Source organism: Asterias amurensis, chromosome 4, assembly GCF_032118995.1.
Source record: "Asterias amurensis chromosome 4, ASM3211899v1".
Taxonomy (NCBI): Eukaryota; Metazoa; Echinodermata; class Asteroidea; order Forcipulatida; family Asteriidae; genus Asterias; species Asterias amurensis.
In genome coordinates, this window is record NC_092651.1 from 21,913,989 (window position 1) to 21,937,107 (window position 23,119).

General features: G+C 38.6%; 2 protein-coding genes across 2 annotated transcripts in view; one reads left to right on the forward strand and one right to left on the reverse strand.

Annotated features, from left to right (window-relative positions):
• The window catches only part of LOC139936015 (uncharacterized), a 135,344-nt gene that overhangs the window by 69,059 nt on the left and 43,166 nt on the right, over positions 1-23,119 (reverse strand). The window contains exon 3 of the mRNA XM_071930713.1: positions 3,652-3,732. The gene's annotated coding sequence lies outside the window, so the exon portion shown is untranslated. The remainder of the gene's footprint in view (positions 1-3,651; positions 3,733-23,119) is intronic.
• The window catches only part of LOC139936012 (guanylate cyclase soluble subunit alpha-2-like), a 73,488-nt gene that overhangs the window by 45,854 nt on the left and 4,515 nt on the right, over positions 1-23,119 (forward strand). Inside the window, exons 4-7 of the mRNA XM_071930710.1 lie at positions 5,137-5,315; positions 6,961-7,524; positions 18,842-19,327; positions 22,282-22,425. Coding sequence (XP_071786811.1) covers positions 5,137-5,315; positions 6,961-7,524; positions 18,842-19,327; positions 22,282-22,425 — 1,373 coding nt within the window. The remainder of the gene's footprint in view (positions 1-5,136; positions 5,316-6,960; positions 7,525-18,841; positions 19,328-22,281; positions 22,426-23,119) is intronic.

The window sequence follows — 23,119 nt, forward strand, 5'->3', positions numbered from 1 at the left end:
ACCGTTGCGTTACACCTAAACATTTGAAACTTCCAAATACTTCAACTCTTTTCAAAATGAGATCAGAAATATTTCTCCGAAATCCGGATGAGAAACATGTATGAAAAAAGTAATACTTCTAAGTGACCCTTATGAATATGTCTTGGAAAGCGTGCAGTTTAGCTCCGAACCCCATCCCAGGAGAATCGCAAAATATAGATCACTCTGAAATCTGACCTCAAATCGTTAAAAAAAAAGACCGCGAAAAAGGGGCGGACATATCAATTTGATCGAATTAGACAACGCCAGTGGAGACCTGCAAATCTCATCTTCCTTTTTCATTGTATAAATCATAACTCGAGCATTTCTAGCATCTAGTGACGTCAGAGCGAGGAGAAATTGGAGCCTACGGATTCTTTGCATTTAAAATAAACTCGTGTCCGTAACTCTATGTGTGCTATTTACAGTCGTTGTAAACCCAAGCCTTACCTTCTTCTTAGTATCGATCGAGGAATGTATGTTAATATGATTTAAAACCAGGACCGATGGAATCGTAACCCGAACAGTTATCGGAATCTCTCCTTTTATACGATGGGGTTTTCCTGCATTCGATCGAGTTAGCACACTTCATTTAGTCTGCCCCAAACCCGGAACATACCGGCATAGCCTATGGTAAAATCCCACTTTGTTTGCCATTAGCCCATTGAATAGTTTTCATTCAAGTGATAAAATGCCAGAGGGTGATGATTTCAATATTGCCTGACAGACTTTTTTTGCATGGGCTTCAACGCCCTATCTATGGTTTATCATCTTTCGGTTGCACGCGTGACAGGACGGTTAAACTGCACCGGTGAAAGGCGAAATCATCTCACGTGCAAAGTTCTAAAAAAAACGCGGGAAAGTGTCTTTTCTTTTCGTGCGGGGAGGCACGCGTTCAACATGAATGCGTTTGCATTTGATTCTCGAGTTAGTTTGAAAACCTTAAGCTGTATATGGACTGAATATAGATTGGTTTGTCCAAACACTTAGGCTATTGCTTTTTAGACTGCTGAAGCAATAACATGCCTTTGCATAATTTGTTGATTTGTGGTCAGAGTGTCACCGTGGAAACTGGTTTTCGGTGGAGATAATGGCGTGCATTTTATACAAAAAGTAATCCCAATAAATCTCCTGGTAGACGTTGTTACGTGTCTGTAAGTATCAGCTAGAAATATACAGCAACATTTTACTCTTGAAGTTTTTTTGCAACCTCTTTCAAGACATTTAGAATCCAAATTATTATCGTGGCATAGTGACGATAATAGTTATTATGTAAAACAATGTGTGATGGGGGAAGGCTCAACTACCTTAACACAACGCCTACACCTGGAATTGTAAAGTGTCACAATTTACACTACGGGGTATCAAGTCATCTACCACGGTGTTTATAATGTTGATATAGATGACCGAGAAAATAAGACCTTTTATTTTTAAAGGCAAGGGACACTAATGATAATTGTTTGCATACAAACGTATTTAGTTACGAGCAAGAAAGCTTTTTGATAATTTAAACCATTGTGAGAAACGGCTCCCTCTGCAGTAATGTAGTTTTTGAGAAAGAGTTAATTTCTTACTCAAATATTAAAAAGACTTCAGGCTGAAGCCTTTTTAGTAATCTGAAAGATTACAAATCTGTGCACCAAGGATGTTTTTTTCTTTTATTATTCCCATGCAACACTGCGCTGACCAATCGAGTTAAAATTTTCACAGATTTGTTATTTTATGCATACGTCTGGATCGTGAGTAGACTGGTCTTTGACAATTACCAAATGTGTCCAGTTCCTTTAAGACACTGACTCTTATTATCCCACTTCTCAATCAATACTACCCCGACCCATGAAGATGGGTAGACTAAGGACACGATAATGAACATAAGACTAAGAGCATTATCTCGCTCTTTTTATAACGCCATGGGGATAAGAAAAGCAGCGACTTTTAGAATTCAATTAAACGCCCAGGCTTGACTGAAAATGATTTTCTCTTTCCTCAGTCATTTTCTCTTTTCGATCGAAACAATTCCTCAGATGGAGCATCAAGGACGTGGGAGACGTGACCGGATGAGGGAGCAATGTGTATTGAGTTTGGGACCCTAATCTTAAGACGTCTCTAAACTAAGACGTCTTAAATCAGACATTTCTATTGAAACTTGAAGGTGCACGGAGCGCGAAGACCACTTGAGCAAAGAAGTTCAACTCATTTGGGGTGTTTTGAACTTGGTCTATATGTGATTTCCGTTAAGGTTGCATTTTGAACGGCAGTGGAAGTCCGTGAAGTAGTATATGAACACTTTCGTCTGCATTGAGCAACAAGCAACGCGATGTGTCATAGCAAAGGAAGAATGTATGTTTGGTGGTTATTTTGTAAACATGTGACGTCACAGGTCACATCGTCTATATACACGTCACAGGTCACATCGTCTATATACACGTCGCAGGTCACATCGTCTATATACACGTCACAGGTCACATCGTCTATATACACGCATTGACATTTCCACTGTTTGATTTCAAAGGCTTGTTGGTTCTTCCTTAATACATTTGTGGATACAGTAATACAGTGGATTGGTCTCTATTGAAGAAAACTAATTTTTCTAATTTCTTTTAGAGTAATTTCAGTATCCCCAAACTCGTATCTACACAATTCCTAAAAAAGTTAATCACAAAATGCGATATAGTCCGAATTGAATTAAGGCTCCACTTCACATCTAGCCTTGGGTTTTAATCAAGAGAGAATCTCCAATCACTCAAAAACAGAACCTAATATTATCTGCCTTTACGATCTAGACCTCCATGAGATATCCCCAACAGACATCGCAATAAATGTGTCTAGTCATCTAAATTATTAATTACAATTTTTTGTAACATTGATGATTGTGTTCTAACAGCAGAGAAACTCAGACCCGAAACGATTAACTTGAGCTCGGGCATTAGTGCAGATATACGCAAGCATAAAGTACAATGCAATTAGTGGGGTTCTTGGGCAAGGCTATTTTAATCAGGCTTGTTGTGAATGATTAAAAGCAGTCAGTGTTTTTTTTTTGCTTTGTGTATATGCAACATTCTGGATTAAAGCCCGGTTCATATACTTCCTGCGATTGCAAATGCGATACGAGTTCTGACGTCACCAATTTGCAACGAAGAATGCACATAAGTTGAAATGTGCTCAACTCCTGCGAAACATTCGCAGGGAAAGCAGGGCTGTGACGTCAAAAATTCGTCGCATTCACAGGAAGTATGAACCGGGCTTTGTCGTGATAGAACTGCACCTCATCCAAACATTCCAACTTTAACATCATTGAAGGTCAGTATTGTCTGAAGCTCTGAAGACGAGCAGGGCCCAATTTCATAGAGCTGCTTAAGCACTAGAACTGCTAACCCTGGCAAACCCCTGGGAAATTGATATTTCCTTTTGGCTACCCCTGCTTGGGAGGAGGATTCAGTGAAGTAAAACCCCGGGGTAAGCATCAATCTGAAACGAACTTTGGCGGTCTTACACACATGCCAACTTACGGGGTACTTTTAACACAAGAACAATGCCACACCACAATATGTTGTTGTTCTAGTGGTAGGCTACCCCACAGAGAATTTCTTCAGAAGAGGGAGGAAATAGTTACAATGGAAGTACGCCACTTACCTGATCCGTGTATTGGGTGTGCACAGGGCTTACAAGTCTACATGAGCTTCCTAGGAAGTGGCTCTGTAAAGCGAGAAAGGTCTGCAATAAATGAATAAAGAGCAAAAATTGCTTAACAATATAAAGTTGTAATAAATAACCCAAGAAGTTTCGGGTGAAATTTAAAGATGTAAATGACTGCATGTTTCTAACCCAGCTGTAAGCCTTTAATGTACGCATACTAAATATTTCAAGGATTTGTCTATTTACGTCTCTTGTCTAAAACATGTTTTTACAATAAAGTAACCCAGAGGGTCTAAAATATTAAAAAATGAATCTTAATTATTGTTTAATTTGTCTGAATGACCATACCCTTATTCAGAAAAGAAAGCCCGAAGGGTACTACAAATCAGAACGATTAGATTTAATTCTTCAGAACTTCTTTGTACAACTTCAAAGGAAAGGGGTCATGAAAATGCATGGCTTATTAAAGCTCTTCCCGTTTGTGATCGATGGTATAGAATGCTCAAGGACACAATATCCATCGTCTATTTTAATTAAAACAGCAATATTTTCAGGACGAAATGTAAAATATCGAAAAACTGTAACATTATTAGATGAAGCATGGGCTAAAGGAGGTTGGTGGGTCAATACGAAACACCTGTGTTGAAGGTGGGGGCATCTTTTGTTTCATCCACAAGGACAAAGTGTGTCAGAAGTTTGCTTTTGACTTCTCGGCACAGTGCCAACCGGCAAGGGTAATCGACTAAATGGCTATATTCTTGCCTTTCAAATGATCAAAGTCAACGTATCCAGACCGAGGCCAGGAGGGCAAAAGTGTGGTATCTTTTTTGGTGACACATTGACAGTTATCACTCTTGCCTACAGGAACCTGACAAACATTTATCACTTAGAATTGTTTTAAGAGCTAAGGGTAATGTCAACCTCTCGTATCTGAGTCGTCAGCAGCTGCTTTAGCAAAATGTGCTTCAGGAAACATAAATGTGTCAATCATAAAACTAGTCCTCTTGAAGTTCACTGACTGTTCATCTTTCTCTTTGTGAAATTAATACAAATTAACAGGTGCTTGGAAACTGAAATACAAAAATGAACAAAGTAATAACAGGCAATGGACACTTGGTAATTTTCAAAGACCAGTTTTCCTACTTGGTGTATCCCACCTTATGCATTACATACCAAATCTGTGAAAAGTTGGACTCAAAAGTTTATATCGAAATTTCAAGAGAATGCCCTTGTTGCACAAATTTGTTTGCTTTGGGATGCCTATAAAAAAGGCCCGCATCTGTTTTATCATTGTGTGAAACATTACCTCTTTCTCAAAAATTACGTTACTTCAGAGGGAGCCGTTTCTCGCAATGTCTTATACTATCAACAGCTCTCCACTGCTCGCTACCAAATAAGTTTTTATGCTGAAGTTTAGTTTGAGAAATAACAAATAGTGTCCAGTACATTTAAACCATGATATGTTTCTTTTATTTGCTATAGGTTTAGAATACCGGAAATTGATGGACAGTTATGGGGAGGAGTTTTTCTGTCTTTGTTTCGAGCGGTACGGGGCTGTCGTTGGAGCTTTAGGTGGGACTTTGGCGGAATTCTACGGCAACATTGACGGGTTTTATGAACATATTTTAGGTCAAGGAGTTATCAATGAAGAACAGTTACAGGTATGTAATCAATCTACACAATGCATTTTCACTTTATTTTGTTGTTACATTTATACAAAAACACATTTCAAATTGAGTCATAAAAGTGGCTTTTTATAAAGCGCTCATTTCCGCCACTCAATAGTGAATTTCAACATTCAGAGTTCTCCTGTAAGGTTTGTGGATCTTGAACCATTTTCTTCACATAGAACCATGAAGTGTTTTACAAGGTGCTTAGGCACAATTTGCAGCTATTAATCCGACCAGGAAAACTGGGACGAACCCATTCTCTTTAAGACTGATCTTTTACGTGCATTAAAACATGGAACCAACGGCCTAACGTCCCATCCGAAGGACACAGTCATAATGGTTGAGTGTCTGGCTTTTTAGGACACCAGTGTCACGACCGGGACTCAAACCCACACTTTGCTCACCAGAAACATCAGGGGCCAATTTCATAGAGCTGCTAAGCACCAAAATTTGCTTAGCATGACATTTTTGCCTTGATAAAAACAGGATTACCAACCAATTTTCCACGTGGTTTTCAGGATAAGCAAACAACAGCCGAAAATCAGTAACAAGCAATATGCAACAAATGAAACATTTGGTTGGTAATCCTGTTTTCATCAAGGAAAATTGTTCATGCTCAGCAATTTTTTTGTGCTTAGCAGCTCTATGAAATTGGGCTCAGATCGTGAGTCCGGTCCTGTTATCCGCTCGGCTGCGACACACCACAAGTAATTTTAACAAGTTCTTTAACGCAATGTAGAAGAACCGTCTCAATGCGCTTTATAAACAAAATAAAAAGATTACAACAAGAAAGTTCCCTGTAAATAAAAGACACAGGCAACTTGAGTGGCAGTATGCCATGGATGGAATTGATGATGCGGGTTCATTGAGTTTGCCAATAGAAGTGCATGACCCATGTGGCATTCAGAGCAGTTGTCATCCATTCAGAACGATGGAGGCACAGAGAACCAAATCCGTCAACTTCAGGTTGAGTGAAGAGACGAGATGGTTTAAATCATCTTAAGACGTGACTAGAAAAGTCTGACAAGATCACGCGAGACTGGCGTCCCGTTAAACTGCTTTTTATTAAATTTGTATTTAACAAGAGATTTTGAAAGACACACAGAAGACAGTTATAACCAGAGTCTTTCAATGAATTAATGTTAAAGCTTTGATTCACAATTATCTGCTTTAGTAACAGAACGGTCTTAGAAGTTGTACTTTTTTTAAGTGTAGTTGGTTTTGTTGCTTTTGTTTGGTGATGTTAGGTAGGAACTGTACTTGTGGGGTGTTTTGACATTGTGGGTTGCAATGTTTTGAACAGGAAATATTAAAGAAAATTGAAAATATCTGGATAATGGACAACATCTGTGGAAAGCCCCTAATATCACTCTACTAAACATGTCTGGGTAGGTTTCACAAATAAAAGAGATATCACTAGTCTTATCTCGAGATAGGACGAGTTACTCGGACGAGTTACTCGGACGAGTTACTCGTCCGAGTTACTCTAGGACTATAGCCTTAACCTTTTGAATAATTACTAAATAGTCCTAGGACGAGTCCTATGTTATGACTATCTTTGTGCAATTGATCCCAGGTCTTATATGATGTGTCTATTTTGATTGTGCTGATATTTTCCCGTCATTTTGTCTTAAAGGGGCAAACTCCTTCCTATCGATGTTCAATCGAAGCGGATGGTAAATTGTTATTACACTACTACACCAGCAGCCATAGCCTGGAGCTAAGCATGTTGGGACAGATTCGTATGGCCTCAATCCTGCTCTTTAATACATTCGTTGAAGTTGAACTCGTAAAACAACGAGGCCACGGTTGCGACCATTGCGTCTACGGGATTCAACCCCTGTTGGAAGACCAGAAGAACGGCACCAAACACCTCCAAAATGGAACAATGGACAGGATGCTCTCGTCGAAACATATAGACTCTAAGATCACCGTATCCGTCTTCTGTGCTGCTTTTCCGTTTCATATAATGTTTAATCGACAGTTAGTGATCCTTCAACTTGGAGATACAGTCATGAGAATGATGTCATCACGTGCCTCGAACAATGGGCTCAACTTTAACTCGTATTTTACGGTACTAGCCCCTCTTATTGAGCCAGTTAACTTTGATGGGATGCTGGGCCAAATAAACAAATCCTTCATATTGCAACCAACGGGGATTGGCATGACCGCAAAAGCATCTAAAGATGGAAAAACATTGGTAAGTTTTTGTGTTATTAATTTGTGTTCCATGTCTACTCTGGTCTTTTCAAATATCAATGAAACGTTCAATCAAGGCTACCTCCTAATGAAAAGAAACGGCGATGTAAGAGAGACATAAGAAAGGAAAACAAAAAATGCCCGACATGATGTCTGTCTCACGACAATGAGAAATGTACGAAGAATCTAAAGATGATTGACGTATGTCAACCGCGTTTAATTCAAGAGTGCTGGGGAAAGTTCTTGCAAAAAAATACTTCCAACTAATTTCTAGCTCTCTGCTGTATTTCTTTAACATGACCTGCCGTTTCAGATTAAGCAAAAATATACAACATAGTAAAGAATCATAATTAACAATAGTTAATGGCCTGGCGTTTCGACACTAGCAGAGTCTTTCTCTGCTTGGGTCGAAACGTCAGGCCTTGAACGTTTTTTTTGCATTTATACCATCGGTCCATTTGGTTGGAGTAGATTTGTTTGCAACAGCTAATTCTATTTTCTTATGCACTGTTAAGTTAACTTTAACGTATTGTTCATGATATGATATACCAACAAATTGCTAAGCAACATTCTCCCTCACTGCTCAAAGGCATACTTTATCTTCTTCATGATGACATCATTGGTGAGGATGCAACCGCTAGAAACAAGGGTAACGTTCTTCCGTATTGCGGAAGAAGCTAATCCACAATCACTCAATGCCACATAATTGTAAAGTTTTCTTGGGACTAATCTTTAAGGAGCTTGTGATGACAGACCGGTGAGGGGGATAAGTCTTGAGGGTACACTGCATACTTAACATTGTAGGGTGACCCTGTTATCAGTCACACAAATAACAACTTGATCTTGGGATGGGAATAATCAGTGATTATCTATAATTGTACGGTTTATGCTAAAGGTAGGGTCATTGGCAAGCACTCCAAAATTAATAACCATAAATAGTAATTTCGATTAAGCCTTAGACTGATGTGTGTTGGCACTGTATACTCAGTACTTTCCCGAGTTCTGTGGAAACAAACCACAGGCATAATTACTGGGATTCGAACCCACGACCTTTACAATTCTAGAGCAGTGTCTTACCAGCTAGACCACCGAGATTGCCCGGTTGCTCTGACAAGTATAAGTTGGCGAGAAGCACTGCAGCTGTTGATAGCATACATTTCAAAGGACTACCTTCAAAGTAATATGGTTTGGACTATTTTTTTTACTATTTTGTTTAAACCCCAAACGCTTGAATCTGAGAAACGATTCAAACATTATTTGTTCTATTTAAAAAAAAATCTTGAAGATTTATGAGTTAGGAGGAGGTTTTTTGGATGATTGTCAAAAGTGGGGTTTGTGGAACAACGGTCTTGGGCAGTGGACTTAATTTCTGCAATTAACAGAATGTGGGTTTGAATCCTGACCTGGTCTGTCGCATCACTTTTGTTCTTGAGCAAGGCACTTTATCATGATTGCTTCTCTCCACATAGGAGTAAAACTAGGAACCGTCCAGAAATGGGGAGTAACCTGCGATGGACTGCCTCTCCAGGGGGGAAGTAGAAATATTCTCTGTCGTTTAATGCCAAGGAAACTGGATATAAACACCGGACCGGTGAGCCATACTGGCTCGGGACAGACATTTCTTCTGGCCATTTTCTTTTTAAATTGTGGTTACTCTATCGAAGAGTGTAGAGTAATTCACAGAGGAGGTTTAAGCTGATAATCAAAAAGTCAATAAAGACAGGTGTGTGTTATTGACTTGCAAAACAGTAAGAATGCAAAAAGATCGAGGCCATCTAGATGCATATTAGTACACGGTTTACCTGTCTAGTTTGTAAGTCAAGGCTAGAGCTTTAGTGGAAAAGCAAAACCGTAAATAAAGTGTTTCCGAAGTTGTAATACGATCACAAGGTTTGAGCCAAATGCATTCAGTGTGAGTGCAAGACAGTGGATGATTCGGCCGCCGCTGATGCGTTTTTCTCTCTCCATAAAATGCAAAGTAAACGACGTTGCTGAACAATAATTGGTCGATATGTTGAGAAAACACTTGCAAGTCAAACCTATATAGACTTGAACAAACTCAAGCTTGTACAGGTCCGTAGTTTAATAGCCTATAGGTTGTTTAAGGCCCCTTTCGTCAATAGAGCTTGTAGGCCTATAGCATTTGTACTCAATGTACTTATATGCATTTTACATTTTAGGCCATGCAAGAACATCATTTGATTTACCAGCTTACAGCCACAACCTCTTTGAAAAGCTGATGTCAATTTCGACGCTGCTAGACCCTGGATTGTTAAATTTGAATAGCTATATATTTATTTTAATCGCATGACGCAAATGAACACCTTCTTACATAAAGTGAAACTAAGGAGCTTTCAATTTCGCGCAAAATAGAACAACGCGACGTTTAAATCGGGGCCACTTAGGCCATTTGCCGAAAAATTACCAGAAAACCCCCCATAAAAAGCCAAGTTTGTCATGATCACAAAATGCAAGTTTTACAGATATAAGTTTACAGACATAAGCCTGGGCTAGATAACACAAAGCATACAATAAGATTCATCTTTTAAGATGAATCTTATTGTATGTTTTGTGCTATCTTAACTTTCCAATATCACCAGCGATTTGCATTATGAAGTCACACTTTGCTAAGCAATGAAGATTGATCGCTCGTCAACTCTTTGTGACATTGACCATGGATGGTTAATGAAGAATTCCTTTAAAATATTCTTATACCCTTTTCACACGACAACATATTTAGCAAGGGCCCCAGTGCTTCATTTTAGCATGGTTGCGAAATTACCTTTCGTGTGAAAGGACAGCATGGATGAAGGATGGCAAATTTGAGAAGATTTCACAAGGGACCTTGGCCATCCAAACATTGCTGTCCTTTCCCAAGAAATGAAATTTGTACATCTTCACAACTCTGCTGAAATTAAGCAATGGACCCCCGCTAAATAACTGTCGTGTGAAACGGGGTGAGGTCTACATAAGTTTGCACAATTTATCAAGGAGGTTTGTCAACATGAAAGTTAATCCGAACCGTTGCAATGTTTACACCCCAAGAGGATAAAGTTGGACCTTATTAACTTTTCAAAACTTATTTGTTTGAATTTCCTTAAACGCCCGAAGCGACAAAATGAAATGACTCAAAGCAGTGTCTTATTATGGCAAGTATTAAAGTCAATAGGTAGTGTGTGTGATATCTCCACCTAGTGTTGACTTTAATATACCGTATTAAATCAAGTATCACTTTATATGAGGACCTAGTCGTTCACTGAACTTTGCGCTGTTGATGGGGGATAAAAATTCACTAAGATGACATAACATGTCTGTATGGAATTCTAGCCTATTATATCCTTGACTTGCAAAGCGTTTTTGTTTTACTTCTACATTTGTCCGTGTATCTATATTTTGTTTGAGAATCCATAAACTTGTCACAAGTTAATAAGGAATGAACAGTAATTAGTCGTAGTGGATGCTAAGTTATTTAGGGATTAAAACCTAACATGTTGAGATACAGCCCATGTAAGATTTGCGGTAAAACCAAAACATAGGTGTCGTTGTGCTCTCGTAAAAGCCGGGTCAGAAATGGCCCGGATTCCTGGTCTCATGTGCCTGACCCGTTTGTGAGTCAAGTTGACCCGGGAACTGGTTGAAACACTGGTATTTGTAGTTCGCAATTATACGTCGGTTCAACTCCATGTCTTGGTCACTTTGACACAGGATTCCGGGTCACACTGAACTGAGCTAAGCTCTCCAGGACCCGGAGCCCGGAACGTGGGTAAATTCTTACCCGAGAGTGTTGTTCTTTAGAGTGTATGGCTTATATGGATTGTAGTGGCTCTGAAATTACCATTGGTTGAACTACACGACGTTTCGATTAGATTGCTCTGGTCATCTTCAGGAGAACTCCTTAAACTGATGACAGCATCAAAACGTTAAATAGCAGGTCCTACACCACCAGTTCTTTCTAGCACCGAAAACTAATAATGATGTATTTTTTCCTGCATATGGTGTTACCACAAACCGCACTAACGGGTGTTTTTATAGGCGATGCTTTTGTCAATCGAGGCGACAAACTTCCATAACTTTCTTGTATCTACACACCTCACCGTTCCTTTCTCAACACCAAAGAAACACATCGAATCTACGAGATAGAAATCCACCAACACATCCAAACAATTCCTTCCATTTCAAAATTCCTCATCTGTGTTTGGAAGTTCAAGGTCTAGACTGGAATGGTCTAGGGTCCACTATCATATTTCATGTATCTATATGCCAGGTATACACACGCACACACTGAGGGAAATCTACGTCAGGGAATTTTTCATTTAATGTGGTGGAGCTCGGAGTCTCAGTGTGAAATCAGACGGCTATCGCCAGGTGCAATGCTCGTGAGAACGATACCAGTTAAAATTGAGCGGGAAAAAGTAAATTACATTTTCACTGCACGTGGTTTTATTACCGTGCTTCAAAACCAATACTTAGACTGTGTGAGTCTTGCTAATGTTGAAGTTTAGGTTATACTCGTGCCTTTCCAAAAAAGCAATATCTGAAAGTTTGACCTTGACAAAGTCCAGGGAGATCAGGGTGGTTTCGATAAAAAGCTTCGCTAGCTTATTGTATAGGAATTAATTTTGCAAACCAAACGAATGCCTTGGATGTTTACTCCTATCTACCCTTTTTGTAGAGTTGTGTTCCTTTGGTTTAAATGCAAGTACATCTTCGGTTCTTGGAACCGCCCGATTGTTTAAATCTCATATATAAACAACAAAACTATTACCTTTCACAATTTCATTTGAAAAGATTGTAGCGTTAGTTGAGATATACCCAAAAGTCCTGAGCGGTTATGTCCACGCATGAACACTATAACCCTACAAAAATTGAGAAACATTTTATGCAGATGTCAACCATCGATTCTTTTCAGAACCAACACAAAAGAAAAGAGGTCTTACACCCAACTAAAACCACACACTGGACACTATTGGTAACTGTCAAAGACCAGTCTTCTCACTTAGTGTATCTCAGCATATGCATAAAATAACAAACCTGTGAAAATTTGAGCTCAATTGGTCGTCGAAGTTGCGAGATTCACACTATCCACAAACAATTTCTTCTCTACAATCTCCTGAATGTCCTATCAATGTTTAAGATGTAACTTGAATTCTAAGCTCAACCTCCCAACCCAATCTAACAAAAAGAATAAGGATGAGCTATCCAGCTCACTGCCAATTTTGTGGCATAGATGGATGGTCATAGCCCGAGATACCGCTATATCTTCAGCTACCTCAAGTGTTCAAACGCTTATGTGGTGTAGCCTTGCACGGATCGCCTGAAGGCACGGTATCGTCATTCATTACCAAGGCCATATAATAACTCATATCACCCCGGGCATGACTGACTTAAATAGCGGGCATTCTTCTAACGCCATGTTAGTTAAATGTGTTTTGTGTTACTCTCCCATGATGGAGTTGAAATGGTTTATTAGGTTGGTGGATGGAAGTAGGTGGATAGTATTTGAATAATTGTTTTAGGTATGTATTTTTTTGAGAACAGTTTTTTTTATTAATTTTAAAGTTACAAGGATTCTCTTTCGGTAAAATATGTGGATGGTGCCATGTTGGTTAAATGTATTTTGTGCTACTCGTCTATAATATATTGAAAATGGTTTATTAGGTTGTTGTATGGAAGTTTTTGGCTTGTAGTGTTTTCAGTGTGCCCTTGTTGGAAACAGTTTTGACATTAACTAAACATTTTTTTATGATTCTTTCGGCATAATGGGTGGATATTGAAATTAAAGGTTGGTGAATGGAAATATTATGTGGCTATAGGTCTTCGTTTGAAGTATTTTCTGTCAGCATGTGCTGGTTTGAAAACAGTTTTGATAATAAGTTGACAGTTTAGAGGATTCAACAGTTGACGGTAGAAACCCGTCAAAATTAGATTTGACTGGGGTAATTTTTTATAGAGCTGCTTAAGCAAAAAATATTGCTAAACACTATTAAGCTAAGCAGAAATCAGCAGTAAACCAGCCACAAAATGTACATGTGACAAGGTAGTTTGGCTGGTAACCCTATACTGGGAACCGTAAAGTTGTTGTGCTTAACTACTTTGTGTGCATAAGCGACTCAGTGAAACGTGGGCAAAGGCAATAAAGGAATAACACCTTTCGCTTTTGGGGCACTAACCAGTAACACAAACCGCCTAAGCTGATTATAGTATAAGTCTCAATGTATGTTAATAAATAGTTATTTTCATAAGCTTGGATGGGTGGGGGAGATGAGAGTGACAATGACCTTGGATTTAATAATCACTTTACGTCAGTCACTTATCTCCTCTCATCATAAAGGGTATATAAGATTGCCGTTCATAAGATGTATGATACCTCTACCTGGTAGGGCGTATGTGTATATGTCTAAAGAAGACGCATCCAACGATATATTAAAATCTCGTAATCACAAGTGAGCGATATTCGAGACGATCGGTTTAAGGGGGAAATTATAACGTGTATCTATGTTTTTACTTCCGTCTCAGTTTACATCTTGAAATTCACCCCTCTCTGATTTCCATCTTTAAGATCCAAACTGGGCTCTTATAATACTTTCTTCAAGATGTTATTGTTGACCATGCATTGGAATGAACTGTGTATGTTCTTTCTTCCTCCATGGTTCAGCCAACAATGCACTAGACGGACGGGTCTAATCTTGGGGTCGAATTTCACTCAAACAGGCTATCTCGTTTTGGTGGGAAAAACTTTTGGAATATTGAATTGTTTACGAGTGTTTGTATAAGGTTGCGTTGCTTTATGATAAAAAAAAATTCTCAGGGTCTGCAGGTTGATAATTAGGTTGGCTCAGTAGTTTCTTCTCTGCCATCGAACTCTGTGGACCCCGGTTCAAATTCCTGGGCTCGATTTCACAAAGAGTTAACATTGATCTTAACTGTGAATCACTCTTAATTGCTAAAGCAAGGTGTGATGTCACAAAACAACTCACTCATGATAGTGACAACTCATCTTAAAGATGCTATGTCAGATTTTTGGCCGATTTGAGCCAACAATTTTGATTCAAAATTCAATAGGTATTTTGATGGGGGTCGAGAAAGTTACAAGCTTTCATTTGAGCCATTGCTCGAAAAAGTCCGCCAGTTGTTAGTAGCAGTGAAATAAAGTGCTCAAATTAGTTTTTGTCGGAATCCCGACAATATATCACGTGACCAATTCTTATGTGTTTTATAAGAAACGTTTTAAATTGTTGTCATGGTTCCTGACCATTAAAAGTAAAAGTTAAACTTTTTTTCGTTAGAGCGGGTGATACTCTTTGAAATGCCATTCACTCAAACAAATCTATTTTTTAAATGTTTGGGGCCAAAAATCTGACATAGCATCTTTAAGATGAGTCTTATTGCTTTCTGAAATAGAGCCCTGCTAGACTAAGCTTCCTATCTGAATTGGGTTTTCAATCCATGACCGACTGCGTGGGTTTTCCCTCTTTGAGGTTTTCATCCCACGTCTAAAACTAAAACGTCTGGATTGTATTCTTTAAACAAGCTGTTGTGATGTTTCAATAGGATGGTTTACCGACTGTTCCTGTTCAGATTCACATTCAACGGGAATCTATTCCTTGGGTGGGCGGGATCTGAGTGGAATCAGTTCTTATTTATGACACTGCACAAAGACTAGTTTTCTCACTTGGTGTATCTGATCAATTATGCACAAAATAACAAACCAGTGGAAATTTGAGCTCAATTGGTCGTCGAAGTTGCGAGGTAATAATGGAAGAAAACACCCTTGTCACTCGAAGCTGTGTGCTTTCAGACGCGTGAGGTCTCGAAATCAATTCAAATATTTTACTGGGAAATGACTTCAGAGGGAGCCGTTTCTCATAATGTTTTATACTATCAACAGCTCTCCATTGCTCGCTACCAAGTAAGGTTTTATGCTAACAATTATTTTGAGTAATTACCAATAGTGTCCAATGCACTTAATGGCATAGGATCCCTTTAAATTCTTCGATAAGCCCACGAGATGTTGTAAAATCACCCTAACAATCATAACTGACAACCTTTGATATTGAGAGTAATTACTTAATGCATTTACAGGGAAATATAATTAGAAACATCATTCTCCGTCTTGACTCTGACTAACGAAACGCAATCACTTTAATCATCCACTGGTGGGTATTACGATAATTAAATGAGAGGGATTTGTCAAAGTCAAAACGGGATGAGGGCAAGAGCTTGATAATAAATCATGTTTTGTGTTGATGTCATTGGACACTGTTTGTATTTGTCAAAGATCAGCCTTCCCACTTGGTGTATCACAACATGTGCATAAAATAAAAAACCTGCGACAACTTTAAAATACAAGAGAAAAAGGAAAGAAAAACACCAGTGTTGCACAAACAAAAGGCTTCGGGCCTTAAGTCTTTATTAATTTAAGTGATAGATTACCTCTTCCACAAAAACTACTACTTTCTCGAAAACTGTGTTACTTCAAAAGGAGCCGTTTCTCACGATGTTTTATACTATCAACAGCTCTCCATTGCTCATTACTAAGTATGTTTTTATACTAACTATTACTTTGAGTAATTACCAAATAGTGCATTTAAATCGCAACTAATATGTTGACTAGAGATATTTACATTTATTGACGATTATAGATGTCCTAGCCAAGGTTTTCTCGATTGATACAATAATGATTAATGCACGAGGTTGAAGAGGGTCAAGGGTGTGTATAAATGCATCGGAATTTAATAACAAAAAAACTCATCTTGACATTTACAGAAACCTAGATTTTGACATTTCAAGGATCGAACATAATTTCAATTTCGGTCTAGATTGTTATAATAGTTATTAGAAGACGCCAGGTTCCTCTGCAAGATCTTTCTGCAGCAATAAGGAGCACTTCAGATGCAGACAGTTTGCACTGAAGTATCATTTTCTTTAAAAAGCTCATCTTAATACTATTGGGTCAGACTTGACCTAGATTACGGGTCGTGAAAGGCCTATTCAATTTATGTAGCTCAATGTTTGCCCGGATTCTGTGTTAAACTGATCGAAACTGTGTCAAACTTACCCTAAATGTGTCAAGCTTACCCAAATTGTGTCAAATTGTGTCAATGACCCTTATTGTGTCGAACTGACCCAAACCGTGTCAAGACGAAACGGATCTCATGAGATAAAGCTGTTAAGCAGAAAATACCGGCTTGCAAATATATTTGCTAAGCCAAAAATTGAGTCGGGCACCAGCAACAACAACGAACCCTGATTCTGCTATAAAGCAAACTAGTCTGTATATATTAAGTTTTTTTGTGTTATGTTCACAATGTTCGCAATTGCCTCTGTATTTATCATTGGAAGTAAAAAATAAAGTTTATTTGTAGATGACATGCCGTTCCAAAAAAATAAAATTAAATTAATCTAGGCCAAGTGCACTGTGTTGAGATCACAGGAATGAAAAGTAGTCGGGCAGGAAGGGAGAGGTACATAAATAAGATGGTGTTGCATCAGAAGAATCCAATGCTACGTGAAGGCAGGGAATTCTGCAGAGTTAGTTTGGCTGTCCCGTTGAATGAATTCCTGAAAGAATGGAAAGAATTTTTCAGTTTTGATCGAGGTACGTTATCACCACGTGCCGCATACTGTCAAGGATTTCAAACCCTAGGAGACCACAACGGGTCAAAGCATCCGGTTTAAGACGCTGCTATACAGAAGCTCGTCTTCAACTTTGACTTTTAAAATACATCCTTGTTCTCATGTTGCAACGTTTCCACTCAGTATAAATGCTTGATTGTAACAAGTTGCATTGTGTATTTGTGTTCATTGTCAATATTTGTCAGTTAGGCTAGGGTTTCTATTTTGAATATTTTTATTTACCAGGCGTGTCATCACAAACCTCGACTCTCTCTGGCAAGTTTGGACAGACCAAACATCATTTTTTTCTCTTTAAAGAATGGTTATGATTATCTTGAAGAGAAATCTCTTGAAGAGATAAGAGCTTGTTAAATAGGTTCAGTTGTCTTATTGTGTATCACTAAGAAGTCGGCAAATAATCTGAACATTAAGTTTAACATTGAGTTGCGTGTGGGTGTGCCGCTAGAGACACAATGTCTTTGAGACAACGCGCTTGTATTAACTTCGTGCATCCTGTTGTCTTAAGACGATTGGGGACGATCTTTATAAGAAGCTTGCAGATTAAATTAACCAGAACTTATTTAAAGTGTGTCTCTATAAATAATATTTAAGATGGATAAAACAATATTCGATAATGTTAAAAATAACACCTTATTATTTCTAAGTATTCAATTGTTTCTGGAGATACTTCTGTTTCGATTTGTTGCTTGGTTTACTATGCTTGGTGTTCATAGTGATTTAAGGCCCAGTCCCACTGCAGCGATAACGAGAACGATAACGATAACGACGCCAAGAGAATGCATTCTATTGGTTGAATGAGCGTGTGCGTCTTCTGCGTAGAGCAATTCAACCAATAGAACGCGTTCTCTTTGCGTCATGATCGTTATCTTTCTCGTTATCGCTGCAGTGTGACCGGGCATTAAGATTACCTTTGTTGCTCATGTTGCTAATGGGGTTTGTTCTTCTATGTTTTCTCTCTCAATTTTCTGTTGTATTTTTTTTTTATACAGGGCCCCCAGACAGAACAGTGTTTTTTTTTGTATTAATAATACTAAATAATAATATATAGAAGAGTTTGCGGTAACACCATGTAATAACTATCTCTAAATGAGTTGGGGTGGTTCTGAAAAGAACCGTAGGTTTAACTCGACGTTTCGATCAGTATGCTCTGATCGTCTTCAGAAGACGATCAGAGCATACTGATCGAAAGTTAAACCTACGGTTCTTTTCAGGACCACCCCAACTCATTTAGAGATAGTTATTACATGGTGTTACCGCAAACTCTTCTATATCTTATTTCCACCATGCAAAGTTTCAAATCCTACTTAAATAATAATAATAATAATAGTTGGTATGACACTGCTCTGGAATTACAAGGGTCGTGCGTTCGGAACCCACCAGAGTAATATGCCAGTGATTTCCCCCCACAGAACCCGTTTGAAAGTACCGAGTACAGTGCTAACACACATCGGTGTATATGGGTGAAACAAAAATGAATATTCTTTATCCCCGATGAAAATTCAACATCTAACAGTTATACCAAAAGGTAGTTTACTTGAACAGGAGTATTATATTTTCAGTTGTACATTCAAATTATTCACAGGATGGTCTGAGGGGCAAAAAAATCTAGATCAGTTGACAAAAGCTGAATGTCAGAAATAGTAACCTTGTTCTTTGTTTGATTTATTAATACCTCTCCACAGGCAAACACAGTCAGGGGCCAGATGATCCACATACCCGAAAGTGACACAATCTTATTCCTCGGATCACCCAAAGTAGGCAACCTAGAAGAGCTGACAGGAAGGGGATTATATCTCTCAGACATCCCAATTCACGATGCTACCCGAGACCTCATCCTCGTCGGAGAACAAAACAAAGCCCAAGACGGCCTTAAGAAACGCATGGACAAACTCAATGCTAAGATCTTGCAGGCTAGCAACCAGGTTGCCGTGGAGAAGAAGAAGAATGTGGACCTGTTAAACCTGATCTTCCCCGCGGAGGTGGCTGCCAAACTATGGGCGGGAGAGGTACTGGCACCAAGCACAATGGACCATGTCACCATGCTGTTTTCTGACATTGTTGGCTTTACGGCTATCTGCTCGAACTGCACGCCATTTACCGTTATCAATATGCTGAACAGTCTATATACGCAGTTTGATGATTTCTGTGGGATCTTGGACATTTACAAGGTATATATCTAATACTCGACTGACTTCTGACGGATAACTCTGTCTTTTTAAAGTAGCCATTTATCACAAAATCAAAATTAATCTCTTCCTGGTGTATATACAGAACCAAAGGGTTGATACAATTTACCCTTTTGTCCATGATTATAGACCCTGCAACCTATGGCATCACACGTACAAAATGGTTACAGAGCCCGGACTTCCTGAAGGCACAATTTGTACACAGCCAAAAAGAAAAAAACATCAAACCTTGCCTTTCATTGGTTTTGCACTGGAAAAAAAGGGATCAGATCTCAAGTCTTGTACAACTGTAAAAATGTATAACTCTTCAATTTAATGTAAAACCGAATTTTGGCCAAACGAAAAGAGAAGTATCTTTCCTGCTATGAAATGTCCTGAATATACAAGGTCATTCTTTCCGTAAAAAATAAGAGAGACTTTAAAATGGTCGGTAATGGTTGGATTTAACAATTAGTTAAGTTTCCATTTAGGTTTGATATTCCTTGATAACCTTATCACGACATCTTCCTTAATACAAAGTGACAGAAACGAAGTCGCTAGAGTGGCATAGTACAGGGTCTAAATAATTAACTCTATCGTGCATCTGGTATATGATGAATATTACATGCTGCGCATCACAAACTAGTTGTGCGTTTCAAAAACAACTGAAACTGTTTGCCTGTCATCACAAGTCTTTCACATGTCCATCTCAATTCGGTGCCTTGCTGTTCTGACGCACAGAATAAACACGTCTTTGTCATATTGTGATTTACTGGTAAAGCTAGATCAGTATTTACACTACATTTGTATCAACAATTCCCGGGGAGACGAGTTCATATACATCTAGGTATCTTGAGAGATACAGAGCGTAACTATACCGTCTTCAATCACGCATCCTCGGTACCAAAGGCCTCCCTTGAACCATTGCCCTCTTTTGTTTTGAACTTTGGGAAAATCATGATTGCAAAGGATGGTGATCATTATCGATTTACTTCTCTTTGTATTTGATCTATTTAACCGAATTAGCAACCTGATAAAGTTTTTAGTTCCTTGCGGCGTCGCTTTGATTAAAAATTTCAGCCGAAGTATCTTAAACCTGAGCAGCCGTAGAATTAAGGGCAAATTAAAAAACGCGGGAAAAAAACAACGTGGACGAAGACGATTCCCTGCCAGCGAAAACAAATCATTTAACTGTTAATATTATCCCAGCCGAAGGGGGGTTGTCGTAGGTCGATAGGACTGACTTAGGATGCCACAGAAGAAGAGAGGGAAATAAAATAAAGCTAAAGGCAAAGCGGGGTTGGTATTATATATCAAGGGACACCTGTATCTATTAAGATCCAGTGCGTTGCGATGTACAGTGGGGACTTTGCGCGGGAAACAACATTTTGAGCGGGGGAAAAAAACCTTTGCGAGGCTAAAGGCTGTAGCATTGATTTTCGTTGCACGACGGATGGTAACTCGGCACCGCGCCGTGTTACAACAGCTGTCACGCCTGCAGCCGTTAGGGGGAAAAAAAAGACAGTGAAAATCCCATATACCCTATCTCAGATTGACTATGTCTCAATATCACAAGCGTTGACAGAGAACGAGATTTTGGTTTTGGGGCTGGAAGTCGAACGCCTCACGCGCTTGCTTCTTTAATAATGACATGACTCTGACTGTCTTATTGCATTGCGAGATGTAAGTCTGGTCCTCCTGCTGCCATGATAAGTGTTTACTGTGACTGATGTTTTACTGCGCAACAATCTTAAAGATTGTTTTCATTGAGCGTGTAGAGAGAGATGTCAAATGGAAATTAAGGACAGGTTGACAGGTCAGAAGAATGTACAGGATAACAATATCAACACGAAGACTGATGAGTCAATATTTAGAATTGCACAAGATTTATCTAATTCCCGAGGCTAATGGGACGTTAAGTTGACAGTGACCCATCAGATGGAGATACCAAATATTTAGAAGTAATTTCTTTAAGTACGTGATATTAAATAGACGCACGATCGATCACAGGATAACCAAACGACAGATGTTTGTGCGTACACAATGGGTAGAGATAAATTGATATGATTAATATGATACTATTCTTTCGCTAAACACTTGACGAGTTACCCTTATCCTAAACTCTCCATGCGAGATCAGGAGTTAAACCGTATTTTTATAAACTGCACGACAGCCGAACATACGGGAAGGAGGTTGCAAATCGTCGCGTGAACGGAAGAAGAGCTTAAAGGCTCTACACTCTAAAAACTTAAGAGTTGAATCCAACACTTGCATTGGTTCGGTGAGTGACTACACTTTGAAAGTGTTGGATCCAGCGTTGTGTATGTTAAAATCTAGCATTTTAAATGTTTGATCCAACGCAAAAAGGGTTAATTCAACAATTTAAGTGTTACGTCAACCTGATCCAACAATTCAAAGGAAAAAGGTTGAAGTAACACTTAAATTGTTGAATTAACCCTTTTTGCGTTGGATCAAACATTTAAAATGCTAGATTTAACATACACAACGCTGGATCCAACACTTTCAAAGTGTAGTCACTCACCGAACTAATGCAAGTGTTGGATTCAACTCTTTAGTTTTTAGAGTGTACCCCTTTCCAAACACACATTAAATACTTGTTTCATTAATAACGGATTCAAAGCAATTTACACAGAGGCTCCTTACACGAAAAATACTGTTACAGTTTTTTGGCAAGATTTACCCCAAAGACACAATTTCCATTTCTCATGCTGAATAAAATCACCTTTAATGACTTATGATTGGCAGAAAACAAATCAAACTTTCACTTTTATCCTTCATAATTTGGCACAAAACTTGTTCTTTCTTTTGTAACTTTTGTTCTCACTTCATTCTATACGGCCACACGACGAATATATATCTGCTATTCAAGTTAGAAGAACAAAGCTCAAGCCATTTTTTGTTAACTACTTTAAGTTTTTGATCCAACTTTTTAATAGGTGGAAACCATAGGCGACGCCTATTGCGTCGCTGGTGGTCTGAACCAAGTCTCGGATACACACGCACAACGGGTTTCCAAAATGGCGCTGAAAATGATGGAAGCGGCTAGAACTGTGATGTCACATGACGGAACTCCACTTAAGGTACTTATAATGTTTTTCATCTCGACCTATTTATTTTATATCCCACGATGAAGTAGTTTTCTTCACTCAAGAGTTATATTTATTACATGTAATAATTATTTGCAAACCTTTAACTGGATTCGGATTTAGTAACTCAAGAAGTTGGACCTTTTTTTCTTTTTTAATGATACCTCATTTTCCGTGAGTGAGTTTGGTTAGCTCTTAGAACATGTAGTTTTATCCACTCAAGGGTTCTCATTTTTACATGAAGTGTTGACAAAAACCTTAGCTATGGATTTGGATTTAGTGTGTCAAGAAGTTTGAAGTTTTCAAACTGATACCTCATTTTCCTTTCTTGAGTTTGGTTACTTCTTTCAATACGTAGTTTTTTTACTCAAGTGGATTCTAAAACTATTGACAAACCTTTAACTATGGATTCGGATGTAGTGTTCGTATTTCAAGAGGTTTGAAGTTTTCAAAATTATACCCCATTTCCTTTGGTGAGTTTGCTAAAGTTCCTTCAACTAGTGTTTTCACTCAAGTGGATTCTTTATTACATAAAGTATTGACAAACCTTTAACTATGGATTCTAATGTAGTACACGTATCTCAAGAGGTTTTGAAGGTGTTTTTTTCTCAAAATGATACCCCATTTCCCGTTGGTGAGTTTGGTCAGTTCTTTCAACACGCCGCTACAAATGTTAACAACCAAATGA